Source organism: Eriocheir sinensis, chromosome 29 (assembly GCF_024679095.1).
Source record: "Eriocheir sinensis breed Jianghai 21 chromosome 29, ASM2467909v1, whole genome shotgun sequence".
NCBI lineage: Eukaryota > Metazoa > Arthropoda > Malacostraca > Decapoda > Varunidae > Eriocheir > Eriocheir sinensis.
Genome location: NC_066537.1, coordinates 13,809,451 through 13,823,046, shown reverse-complemented (window position 1 = coordinate 13,823,046; position 13,596 = coordinate 13,809,451). Strand labels below are relative to the sequence as shown.

Here is a 13,596-nt window from a genome sequence, read left to right as displayed (position 1 = left end):
ATCCAGTATTAAAAGCAGGTCAAAACGAACAAAATTTGATGTGGTGAAGAGTTCTGTGAGTGAAAATTAAATAAAATTGCCCATATGTTACACGTATTGAAAACTTGTGTATGAAGTGCTACTTAATTATCACACTATTAAGGGATTCTACCATATAAGTGTAACCCTTCAAGCAGAGCACACACACTCACCCCACACAGCTCAAAACCTTCCCGCCAGATGCGCAGGAACACCCTCAGGATAGACGGCTGTAGCAGCACGTTGACGTTCCTGAGGTCGCCGGCAATGTGGTGCATCATGGTGAAGATGCAGTCGTTCACCATCTCGTCATTCACGTTGAAATTCTCGAGGAGGCGACTGTACTGGCGCATGATGTCCATTGTGGCGAACCTGGTGAAGGGCAGGAGGCAGAGTTAAGGATGAGATGCATAATGTCTTTGCATGTACATATAGTATTGCCTGTATCACTCAGTTAAACCTTGCCTTTTCACTGATTAACTCTGTTTCTCTCCCTCCCTCATTCTGCCATGTATGTGCCCCCCCTGCCTATGACTCCCTGCCTATTCTTGGTCTCTCCTGCCTGATTATTTTACTTCTGGTCTCTCACTCCCTTATCTGAAATCAACAGGAAGCTAATGCATTAATAGCAATTATGAGAAAATGGCTGCAATAAAAATCTCTCACTTACAGTTTGATGTGGTTGAAGAGGTTGAATGAGTAGGGGGTGGGCAGGGAGGGGCTGCAGGCCTCCTGGGTGGTGAGGAAGCGGTGGTTGGTGGTGATCAGGTCCTGGAGGTAGTTGAGGTTTAGCACGCCGGGCCGGTACGTGCGGATCAACAGCAGGAACAGCTGCCGGATCTCAACCAGCTGCCCGAGTTCTTCTGGCAGTGGGGGAGAGATATGTAACTTTAGTGGCTGGCAGCACTGGAGACAAGAGACTGCATTCTACCCTCGTAGTCAGATAGTACACATGTTAAGAGATATTTTTATTAGCAGAAAAGTTCTGGCAATAGAGGAGGAATAAGAAATGATGAAATAATAAGACAACTAACAAGAGGTCAGACTAACCTTTAATATTGAGGAGGTGTTTGGCATCGAGGAGACTTTGCTCCTTTTTGAGGCAGATCTCGAGGGCAATGAAGAACTCCCTGAGAGCCGTGACGACCAGGTGGAGGCGGCGCACATGGGGCAGGAGGTTGTTCTCCCCGAGCCGAACCGCTCGCTCCAGCTCCTCCTGCATCAACACGCCCTCGTACACCAGGTAACATGCCACCTGACGCAGAGACAAACAGGTCAAATCTTCTTTTCCATTCTGTATGCATACAATTCTGACGTGGTGATGGAAATATCTAGTAATCAAAATTGATAATGATTTGACTTTGATACTACTCAAAGTTAGTCACTATTACTAATGCAAATCTGTCAAACTCTAAAGACTTGGTAATCAATGCACCAAGTCATGCTACCATAACAGCTAAGAAAATGTGGGGAAATAAGTCAGAAAGACAAAATTAAGGCAGTTGTTGGACATGTTACAAGGCAACAACAATACAGAAAGAGATATGAGATGGAGAGAAGCAAGGCAGACTAGTTAGCAGGTTAATGAAAAAAAAATTTGATGGAGAGAAGCAAAACTGCTGGACCACAAACTTACATCCACACACAGCACTGGGCAGATCTGGGATAGCTCCAGGTCCAGCTCCACGGCAAAGCGAAGGAAGTAGGTGATAAGCCACAGCAGGTGAGACTTGTCCAGGTCAATCTGGTATGGCAGCATCACCTGCAGCCTCAGGCCCTGCAGCAGGTTGGAGTAGCCGTTCATCATGAAGTCCACCGTGAACTCCTTGAGGAGGTTTGAGATGTCCTCGGGCGTTGGGTGGTGGTGGAGCAACGCCTTGGCTTTGATGCTGTTGCTCTCCTTTCTCTTAATCAACTTGGTCCTCTTGACGTTCCTCTCCTGCAGCGCTTTCTGCAGCATCTTGGCCGGCCGTGGCTTGCTCAGCATCTTGTGGGGCTTTTGGTGGTGTGGCCGCTTGGCGTGGGGACCCTCGTCACACTCGGAGCCCGTGGAGTTGCTGGACTCATTGTTTTCCTGTGTGTCTGAGAGCAGCTTTTGGGACATGGTGTGTCTGGAGCGCTTCTGTCCCGCCAGTGGCTTATTCTTATGGAGCTTAGGCAGCTGCGGCGGCGGCTTCTTCTCACTGGAGTCGCCACTGGAGCCGGACTCTTCCACATTGGGTGGCCACTTGACAGGCTGCCCCACAGGCTTTTCTTCCTCCTCCATGGGGGACAGTGCATCCCTCAAGGGGAATGGCTCCTTGTCCTCCTTGGTGATGAGGATAGGCTCCGTGGGGGTTACCGCATCCTTCCTCTCTGCCTCGGCTTTTGGTTCTACTCGTACTTTTCCATCTAACTCTCTCGACTCTGCGTTTGGCTCTGCTTGAGCCAAGAACTCCATGAGGTGAGGGTCACTGGTCTTGGTGTCCAGGGGGATGGGCGACTGCTGCTCCTCTGAGGGCACGGGACTGCTCCCCTCACTGCCACCCTCACAGCCAGCCCGGTCACTTTCATTCTCCTCACTGTCCCCGACGCTCTTCATTTCATAGATGTTCTTCGGGCTGTTGGCTTCCCTGTCCCTGCAGGTCTTGCTATCCACCCTCTTCTCACCAGGAGCTTCCCCAGTCATAGGAGTTGCTGTTTCTAGCCCAGCTGTCTCCCCAGGGTACCAGCCAGCCATGGCCCTGCCACCGCTGCCCCCAGTCCCCTGCTTCTCCAGCCTCAACATTCGGTAGCTGTTGTCAGACACTGACTCGTCTAGAGAGGAGTCGATGTTGGACCCTGACCGGCAGAACCCGCTGTCCGGGCAGCTGTCCAGATTGTGCAGCTTCTTGTTCCCTGAGGTGCGGTCTGAGTCCTCATGGTGACTTGACATGCTGTGTATCTTCTCCTCCTTGGCTGCCATGCCGTCCACCGGGGACAGCCTCTCAGAGGAGTCGGAGACGGGGTCGGACGTGGAGATTGCATCCTGGGGAAACAGATGTCACTGTTGACCTCACACTGGGGCTCATATCTCATACATCTCTTACTTCAAACTCGTCTTACATGTGCTTCACTTCCTTTAATTTGTATTCAGGACAAATCTCAGGAATAACAAAAACACAAAAAAATGACCTACATAGCATAAGACTACCGGGATAATATGGCATTGGGGCTGCCAAACAGGGATTTCAGGACTCACGGAGGAGGAGGAGGACATAGGGTTGTTCTCGTCGTCCTCAGAACTCTCGGCGAGGGAGGACTCGAGCCACTCATTGATGAGCTTCCTGATGGTGCCCTGCTGCTGGTCCCGGTACATGAGGGACACCAGCTGCACCATTGTGATGTTCCAGAGGTGCTGCAAGACAGGCCAGGGTGAGGGGGGATGGCAGGACAGAGTGAGAGGGAAGGGTCAAGGAGGGCACAGCGGGCAATGAAGGGAATATTATAACGGTCAAAGTACAGTGACAAGCCAGTGTGAGAGGTGAGGGTAGGACCCACTAATGGAGGGTTGAGAACACAGTGGGCAATACAAGGGATGAAAAGAACATTGAAAAGGGCAAAAATTATAAAGAGGATATAATAGGAAAAAATACATGGTTGGAAGACAGAGTGAGCAATGAAGAGGATACGGTGAACACTATAACCTAAAAAAGGATGCTTGGAAAGGAGTAGAGTGGGCAATGCAGGGAATAAAGTCAATGTGGGCAATAAGTGTCAGAGGAAAAAAAGATGTGACAAAAATAATGTTTGACGTGATGGCTCAGGAGGACAGTGTGAGCAGTACAATGGATGTGGTGAACATTGCAAGGTACTATAAGACAAGGTAAAGTTGGGGGCGTATGCTATAGCTACACGAGGCCTCGGTGGCCATCTGTCTCTCTGGCCCTTGGGCTTGTGGTGGATAAGAACCCATTACTCTGAAGCAAAGGGCAAGAGTGACACCCGGATTACCATGGTTTACCTTTCCATTTTCCATTATAAATATATAAAGTGGAAAGAAAACTACATACCCTAAAATATGTATATTTAAATGATGCAGTAATGAATCAGTCTCTATTTTCATCTCCCTCTAAAAAATAAAAGAAAACTAAGCCATATGAGTGAAGTAACAAAATATAGTTGATAAATATAATAGATCAATAAAATAATAATAAACAAAGTTAAAGGACTATGCTTAAGCAGTGCAATAAATAACCTGCGCCTCGAAAACAAGGCCGGGCACCTGTGGCGTGTTGGGACGTGTCACTCACCTGCTGGTTGCACGTCAGGAGTTGGATGAGAATGTTATCAAAGCGTTGAGCAAAAAGGTTCCACAGTATTTGGTCTTCTGTGAGCACTGACTGGTTTGTTCCGCCCTGGGAGGAAGGGAATAATATTGCATGAATGTTGAGGGAAAACTATGTGCATACTTATTGAAAGTTTTTTGGGGAAGAAAGAAACAACAGCTGTCTACAGTCAGTACGCAGGGGTACGCTTTTCAAGACACAACTTTCACCCCTGACTAGGAGACACGTTAAAGTAACACTTAAAGAAGTGAAATCAAGCTAAATTTGCAAAGACTATTAATGCTCTTTACATTAATAAAACAAATAGAGAATAAATAAATAAATAATATAAATAAGCAAATGATGAAAATACCTATTGTTTCAGTGTGACAGCAACAGGTACAAAGTTACAAAACACAAAAAAATCCCACATAGTATACACACACAAAAGGGTTGCCAAGGGGCCACTGCGAGTGCTCACCTGCTGCCCAGTGCTCACAGGAAGGGAGGAGGTTGTGGACGCCGAGCCAGCGGAGGCAGAGGTTGGGGGTCCGGTGTAGGAGGGGGTGTGGTGGGGTATGACGATGCTGCTGACGTGGAGGAGGTTGCGCACCAGCAGCAGACACTGGTTGATCAGCTCGCACTCAGGGAGACTCAGCACCTTGGACTCCTGCTGACAGAAACAACAGGCTGTGATCACTGTTTAGGGTACTAATGTAAATGAATAATTTTTTTCAACTTTTTTTTAAAGCCAAGTTTTAAGGGGCCAACTTTTATATGGACGGTTCTTTTCTAACGGATTTAATATGTTCTTCAAACAAATTATGTTATGACTTTTACTGTAACTAACAAACGTACTTTTATTATCTAAAAATCAATCTTTTAACTGGTGAAAGATCTTGGGTATGTTCCTGAGCCAGGCATTCATTATTATATTGGTAAGCTTATGAGATAATGGTGATAAGCAGCAAGTTATGAGTTTTAGCTTTAACTGAGAAAATAGTTATGTATTTTTTTATCTTTACACTAATCTAAATAACTTCTAATACTGGTGATGGGCCTTGGTTACACCCTAAGCCAGCCATGAATGGAATGCTTTACCAAACCAATGTGTGTTTGTGCATCAAACATACACACAAGTTTAAGGATAAAATAAGGGAAGTTATGAGCTTGACTCAATCTTATACATACACAATATAGTAAATACAAACAGGTACAACACACACACAAACAAACACACACCTGTAGGACAGAGCTCATGAGGTCGACGATGGCCTTGGTGACCTGGGTGTCGAGGAACAGCTTCTTGGCGTTGACGATGGCTGTCTCCAGCTCATAGATGATGCGCTTCCCCTCATGGTTCTGGCTCATGGTCTCAGCAGGCATCAGGCACTCCACGGGGGTCATCAACTCCTGGAGGACTCTGATGGGGGTAGGGGAGAAGGGGAGGTAAGGAGAGGTTGGTTAAAGCACACTAAATGCATGTCAACTTAGGTAGAGTATACCTGTGGCAAAAAATACAGTTATGGCTCCTGGAGGACTCAGAAGGAAGGGAAGGAGAGGCTAGTCAGTGTATACTATACTCATATTATATGCATCCATGACTAAGTAATGATGACCTTTTCTTTAAATATTTTGTCAAGTTCTATGTATCAAATAACACAAAACTTACTTTATTGTTGCTTCCATGAGTCCTCTTTCCTCTTTGACATGGACCAGAAGAGGTAATAAATTCTGGAAAAGAAGTTTCAAAAAGTTGAATCAAGAGTCTATCCAAGAAGGAGGTGCAGACAGAGACTTTTCTGTTCTCAGTGAACAAAGCAACAAATATAAATAGACAGGCAGAGACATGTACCAAATTATATTTAATCACAGTGAATTCATAAACAAGATAATTTATGATAAATTCTAGAATTTTGTAATACAATCTGAGATTAAAAATGAGATTCATGATTTTTAGAAAGTACAGCCCATGCATTTCCACTGATTATGTTCAGAAGGACATGTCATCTCACCTTGGAAATGATCTTATTCATGAAGAGAGATCGTCGGAAGTGCCAGCGAGATTTGTCCTGATTGAGGCGGTGAATGATCTCCTTGATCTTGGCTGTGAGGGAGGAAAAAAAACAGTCTTACTCACTCAAATAATCACTTGTGTCAGTCACCCACAATAGCAACTGGTAACAGCATGCAGACCCACACAAGTAAATCCTGAGGAACCATTCTGAGTCATGCAAAATCTCTACCTCAGTTAGCAGAAGAAAATAAGGCTGAAAAGTATAATTATGCATAAACAAACAAACAAAACATCATCAGGTTAATAATGAAGGTGGGCGTTCTGGGGTGACGGCTGGTGGGCTGCGGAGGAAAGGATTCAGCTTTCAGATCCACTGTTGTGAGGTGGGGTAACAGAGTAACAAAAATTCCCTCAGAAGGTGGAAGCAGATATATGAAAAGTGACTTTGAGGTAATTCTTGATAATGGGTCCACATTATTATGAGCAAAATGTCCCAACATTCAATTTCCCATGTCCCTTCCCCCTCCCTACAAACCTTCAAAATCCCTACTGTTTTATTTTATTGTTTCAGTGGGACTAGGTTACTATTTTACAGGGGTTAGGTCACTATCCTTTCAGCTATGTTATATATTTTGGGTTTGGTAATTTTTTTGGTGTGGTCCAATTATCTAGAATTACCAACTTTGCTTTCTTTAAACCAAAACTGTCTTAGCAGACGGCAATTCAAAGATAGTTTCCCTATCAAATGTGACATTCATGCTCTGAAAAATAATCACAACTACATGACAAGACATGAAAATACTGACACAAAAAGCAAAGAACAAAAAGCATGATGAAGATGACAGTGATGATGATAGGGATGATGATAACAACAAAAAATGCCAGAGATGAACACATCTGGGGGGCAGCAGTCGAGGGGGGAGGGAAACGACTGTCAACCAACTCTTACCTTGGCACAACTGAAGTAGTTTTCTTTCCTCGATGAGTTTCTGTTCACCCGTGACTTTGTGGACAAACCTCAAATCCACACAAGATGATCTGACCCAATGAACCAACAGCTTCGTATGGTATAAGAAGATAAGTTTTTAAACTGTTGGTTTCGTGGTAATTTTTAGTCCAGGCGACTATTTACACTCAACAGGTAAGACGAGAGAATTTCAGTTTGCAAGTGTAATGTTTGAGTCTGTATGAAAGCTCCACATGTTATTAATATTTCTTTTTAATGCACATTTCACTAATGGACATTCTATATAAGTTTGAAGCAATTATTTATCGTGTATAATGAAAATAACAAGTTTAGTGTACAACTGTATAACCAGAAAAGACCTAATGGTGAGTAAAATTGTCTATCCTTTATTCAATGTTTATTTCTCTTAATAAAATTACTTCTTAATAATGAAACCTTGTTATACTATGACTACCATACAGGCAATGCCTGTAGTGTACAACAGAATGAAATGGTAAAGATCTCTGTGTGCAGAGCAGAGATCAATCAATGCATCATACTAATTCTCAACATGTGCAGCCTCCATATCTTCATATGTGGAATATAAACCAATCTAAACTAAGGACTTTTCATTATTTTCTATGGTACTTTCACATTCCAAGCTTTACAATTAATAAAAAAGCTTTAAACTTGTTTTGCGGATTGTAAATTTAGATGCGCTTACGTGCAAGCCATAGGCTTTTTTTTCAGTCATGTGCAACTTTGAAACACTGGGCGACATAATTGTGACTCCAACATGCAAGTTTTAATACACCTGTTGTTAGGTTTTAGTGATGCATGTTTGCATTCCCGAAGGCTTCCAGTTGTTTCGCTGCCTGTCTGTCTGTCTGTGCCACAAGTCTGTTCATCCACATGAAAACAGATTTCCCCACACTGAGGTCTGCAGTCTACTCAACCACATTTGAAAACTCTGGCTGAGGTATCTCTAGGGGTTTGCATGTATGGTGGCCCATGGAAGGGCAAAGTTACCTGTGGTAGGGGCTCCAGTGCCCATTCAGAATCATCTAATTTGTTAGATTATATTGCTTTTTCTTTCTCTCAGTAGTTAATAATAAGGGGCCCATCTTTCTCCTTAGGGGAACACAAGGCTACCCTCCAGATTTATGCCCCTACTCTGGCCACACAGCCAAGTTTAGTTTATTCACAGGTGATAATCCTTGTCCCACAAGTACACTCTATTATCAATGACGAAGTGTCTAATTACCTAATTATATTGCAACAACAGGTAAAAATTAAGTGCTGTTAGGAGTGTGACTATCTGCATGTCAAATGCACATTTAAATTATTACCTTACTTTTGGTTACCGTAAATAACCCAATGGATGCATTTCACAATGAATATTCTGCAATTCATACCTTATTCTAAACAAAAAAAATCAAGAAATCTTATCTGCATCTGATGTACATGCTGCAATATCTGAAATGATATCTGCATGCCTTAAATAGAATATATTCTGTTTTATTTCAGTTTGACTGATCACAATTCCAATAATGTATCCTGAGGGATAGAGTCAGCGACGAGAGGGAAAAGGTCAGGTGAAGAAAAATTCAACAGGTGAGGCGAGGTGAGGTGTACAGACCTCAGCCGTGGGCAAGCCATCTCGAGTGTGGGTGAATGGACTTGTGGGCGAAACAACCACACGTTTCCTTCTTTCCAAGCATTGCCGGGTCAGAACCAAGAAAACTGCATTCCACTTGAACCGAAAGCAAGAAAACAGTGCAATATCAGTCATACGAGGTAATCAGCGGCACTGACGCTCGCTTCACACCTTCACCAGTGAGGCTTGCACCCCTTCCGCATGCTGTCTTCAAGTTCCTGGGGTATTGTTCCTCTATGAAACCCTAGACAAGCTGAGGACTCATGGGTGGAGGGCCAGAGTGATGAAGGCGACCACTAGAGGCCCATGAGCAGCGAGCAGAGTGGCTGGGGGCCTCCTACTGGGGCACTGGTTTGCTTGGCACCAGCACGGGGCACCACAAGGGACCACAAAGGCACCACACGACAGTATGTAATGGCCCAAATAGAGGTGGATAAGAATTACAATGGCTTCAAGACCTGGAGTATCCCTTGGCATTGATGAGCCCGGGTTAAAATCCTGGAAAGGTTGTTGGGAGAAAGTTTAACACTCCGTATGAAATTAATTTACAAATGCTTCTGAGTGAGCAGGAAATTTAACAAGGCTCAATCAAGTCTGGGTATTTCTAGATAACAGGACTGCATCGTTTTGAGACTGGTTTGACTTTTAGTCTTCCTTTATCCCCCAACACACAAAACACTTGGAAAAATCTGTGCTACGCTTTTACAGCAATAAAGTTACTATTATGGCTAGGTTAGGTTGCTATTTTCCTGGGGTTCGGTTGACATTTTAGAAAGGCTAGGTTACTATTTTTGTTGAGGCTAGGTTGCTATTTTGACAAGATTAGGTTGTTATTTTCGTGGGGTTGGGTTTCTACATATTATCATTGGCGTTGGGTTACTATTTTTTTTTGTGGGGGGAAGGTTATGTTGCTATTTTGGTTGGGTTAAGTTGCTATATTGCTGGGGTTGGGTTACTATTAGGGTGAATTAAGGTTTCTATTCCCTGGGTTAGACTAGTCGGTCAGGTTTTTTAATGCGATCCTATTGTCTCGAACTACCCTTCTCTGCCTGTCCGTTGGGTGTGTGGTGCCTGCAGGTTGCCTACTTCTGCTTTTGCTCCTGTTGCTGCCTCCCGTTTACGAACATACGCCATGAGCTACAAAACCAAACTAAACACCTAAGAATCGACATCAAGGTAGCTCACAGCCAACACCGTAACATCGAGAAAGCAGGGCAGCAACACACACACACACACACACACACATCTCACCTTCACTTCCGTCACTAAAATCTATTAAACTTGACACTTAAGACTCGAACACACATCCATCCAGTCAGTCAGCCATTTTGCTCCCACCAATTGACAAAGAACAAAGGAGATGAAACAGCGAACCATTCTCTCACTCGCGCGCTTCGAACAATGACGTCACAATACAAAATGACCTCCTTTTCTTTTTCTTATGCCTTAAATAGACTGGCTTCTTCGCTGTATAAGCCTGCACGCGTCACTAATCAGTCTATATACTCCACAGAGAGCAGCGGGTAGGAAGGATAAAAGGCAACTATTAGGGAAACCATTAGACTGCTAACGTGAACCCTAAGATATAATGTAACAAGGAGGAGAGAGAGAGAGAGAGAGAGAGAGAGAGAGAGAGAGAGAGAGAGAGAGAGAGAGAGACACGGACTATTTTTCTCTTTTTGTTATCAGTGTGACGGACCAGTGCAATCCCTTCCGGGGTAACACAAGCCCACACAGAACGTTTAAAAACACACACATATGACGCACTAAAAGGAGGGTTCGGAGATGGCGAGATAACACGAAATGATAGCAATAAAAGAGCATGGTGAAAAAATATGTAACCAAGGAAATACATGGAACTTTGAGCTAACCTAGAAAAAAAAGTATATGTGAGGTAGTATAGTTTTATTACCTGTGCGTGTAAAATATATTAACTGAATGAGATTTTTTTTTTTCGTGTGTGTGAATGGCGTGACCTTTCCAGCCAGGCAGAGAAGGAGATTTGTTTCCCCTCACCACACGTTGCCTGGCGCCGACACAACACAACCAACAACACCTACACCCACCCACCCACACACACACACACACACACACAGACGACAGAGAAGAGCAGAGCAACACACACACACACACACACACACACACACACATACACACACACACACACACACAGGCATAACCATCATAAAAACACCATTAATAACACAAAGTTACAAACAATTGAACAACCAATCAAAGGTAATAACAACCAAACAACGATAATAAGAACAACAATAAGAACAGAATAACTTTACCGTGTGCGTGTCTAAACAACCAACCGTGAGTCGGGGAGTCGGGAGTGAATGCACACGTGTGGGAGGAATGGCGTGTGTGTGTGTGTGTGTGTGTGTGCATGGGTCAGTGTGGATCATTACCTTGCTGGTGGGATAGCCGCAGCTCGGCCAGTCTAGCCAATCGCCGCTCGCACCGCCAAACCTGGCAATACTTGCGCCGCACGTCCTCGCGACAACCTGCGCCTCGCCGCCTTCTTCGGCTCGCATTGTACTTGGTGGTGAGGGAGACTTGGTGCAAGTGCTCCGTCAGGCTCAACATGCTCGTGCTATCCTCGCTAAACCTTGGCCAACATTTCCTGATGTCTATCTCATTGAATTCGTACATGTTTGTTTCCATTATATACGACCTTTGGCATCCTAATTATTGGACAGAGAATGGCATGGGATTAGACTATGTGCTCGTCGTGACGTGTGTGCGGGCGTGCAGGGCGGGGCGCCACGCCTCTCACTTGCCTTGCGTCCTCCCCTCCTCCTCCCTCGGGACACGCATCAATAACTATCTTTTGTCACCCAAACGACCCTCCCGCTCCCCTAACCCAAGGACTGACCCGCACCGCACCCACACTCGTCCCTCACACGCCGAACCCAAAATCTCTAGCGAGTCTGCTGCTCTGCTTGCTGTCTGTCCCCTCCACCGTCTATCCCCCCGGCCCGTCCACCCGCGAGCCGTCACACCCCAGCCCCGTCCTTGCACCCACCCCTCTCACAAGGCCGCCGCCCGTGGCATCAAAACGAAGGATGAGAATGAAGCCTTTTCTCTCGCTCTCTCTTGAATGAGGTCATTAGTGATATAAATATTCGCCAGACACAATAGGCGCCATTGATCTCAAAGAATTTTCTCCGCTCTTCTTTTCTCTCCTTTTCTCATTTCCTCTCTCTCCACGGTCTCCTTGCCGACAAAAACCTTGATTGGGTGAGGAGTGGGGAGTGGAGGAGTGAGAGGGGAGACGTGGGGAGAGATGGTGAGTCAGAAAAAACGTGAGGGAAAGGAGACGAAAGAAGGGGGAGGGGAAGGAGGGATAGGAAAGGGAGAGGAGAGGTGTGGAGAGATGGGGAAGCAGGGGATTCGAGAGGGAGAGGGAGAGGAATGGAGAGAAGAGAAGGGGGAGGGATAGGATGGAGAGGAAAGGGAGATAGGAGGGAAGAAGAGCCATTGAAGGAAAGGTATAGAAAGGAGAAAGATAAAGGAGAGGAAAGCGGTAGAAGAAGGAGAGGTAGGTAAATAAATAAAAAAATAAGGGTCAGGAGGGAGAGAAAATATAGATGAAGGAGAGTGAAAGGAAGGGGAAAGGTAGAGAAATAAGGAAGATGAGGGAAGGGAGAATGGGAAAGGAGAAGAGGGGAGGGGAGGGAGGAAAGGAAGGGAAAGGAGAGAAAGGGAGGAAAGGGAGGAGGGGAGAGGAGGCGAGGAGGGAAGGGAGGAAGGAGAAACGAGATAAACATGGAGATTAAATGAAGGTTGAATCAGGTCACACAGGAACTGAATCTCGAAAAAGGACTTGAGGAGGAGGAGGAGGAGGAGGAGGAGGTAATGGTGGTGGTGGTACAGGTTAAAAGAAAAGGAAAACAAGACAAAAATAAATAAAATTGTGAAGCCGAGGAAAAGCAGAGCAAGAAGAAGAGAAGAAGGAGGAGGAGGAGGAGGAAGAGGAGGAGGAAGAAAGAAAAAAAACAGGATGTGTGGGCGGGTCAAGGGAAGAGGAAGGAACGAGAAGGGAAAACAGGTTGTGGAGGAAGAGTTAGGGAGCGGAAGGGACGGAAGTGAGGGAGAGAGGGAGGTGTGGAGGAGTGGGAGGAAGAAGAAGAAGAATGGGCCAAGTAAAAAAGTTCGGTGTTACGTCACCCATTCATTTAAAGGTGAAAACAGGAAGGCGTAGGAGGAGGAGGAGGAGGAGGAGGAGGAGAAGGAAAACGAAGAAAAAGGACGACGATGAAAACAAGGAGAAAAAGAAAAAAAAAAAGGGATTTCTCGAAAGCACATACACACATAAAAAAAAAACATACTTACTCTCCTCAGTCACCTGCCGAGAGAAAACACCCAAACTTTCCCACCTGTAATATTTTCCCCGTCACACCTTCAAGAAAGCCGCTAACTTCCCCTGGAGCTGATGAAGTGATGTGATATCGAGGACAGGTAACAAGAGCAAGAAGGTAAGCAGGTAGGAGGCTAATGAACACACCTGGGGAGAGGTAAGCAGAATTCCCTTCACCTCCTAACCTATTATTTTCACTTTCTTATCTTCTCTCCTTGTCCAACTACCGTCCCTCCCTCACCCTCTTCTCTTATCCTCCTCTTTCTACTCTTATCATTCCCTCAATCCTTCTCCTTCATTATTCAT

General features: G+C 45.1%; 1 protein-coding gene across 16 annotated transcripts in view; it reads right to left on the bottom strand.

Annotated features, from left to right (window-relative positions):
• Positions 1–13,596, bottom strand: part of LOC127005094 (protein timeless-like) — a 101,326-nt gene that overhangs the window by 16,551 nt on the left and 71,179 nt on the right. For 11 of the 16 annotated variants that reach the window (XM_050873652.1, XM_050873653.1, XM_050873655.1 and 8 more), the window contains 10 exons: positions 6,320–6,411; positions 5,977–6,038; positions 5,547–5,727; positions 4,786–4,977; positions 4,290–4,394; positions 3,239–3,394; positions 1,655–3,025; positions 1,069–1,273; positions 689–881; positions 192–390 (listed from right to left, as the gene is read on the bottom strand). In XM_050873652.1, coding sequence (XP_050729609.1) covers positions 192–390; positions 689–881; positions 1,069–1,273; positions 1,655–3,025; positions 3,239–3,394; positions 4,290–4,394; positions 4,786–4,977; positions 5,547–5,727; positions 5,977–6,038; positions 6,320–6,411 — 2,756 coding nt within the window. Of the gene's footprint in view, positions 1–191; positions 391–688; positions 882–1,068; positions 1,274–1,654; positions 3,026–3,238; positions 3,395–4,289; positions 4,395–4,785; positions 4,978–5,546; positions 5,728–5,976; positions 6,039–6,319; positions 6,412–7,270; positions 10,142–10,175; positions 10,982–11,338; positions 11,764–13,596 lie in introns of those variants that run through there. The other 5 variants (XM_050873650.1, XM_050873651.1, XM_050873657.1 and 2 more) reach the window with 5 other exon arrangements.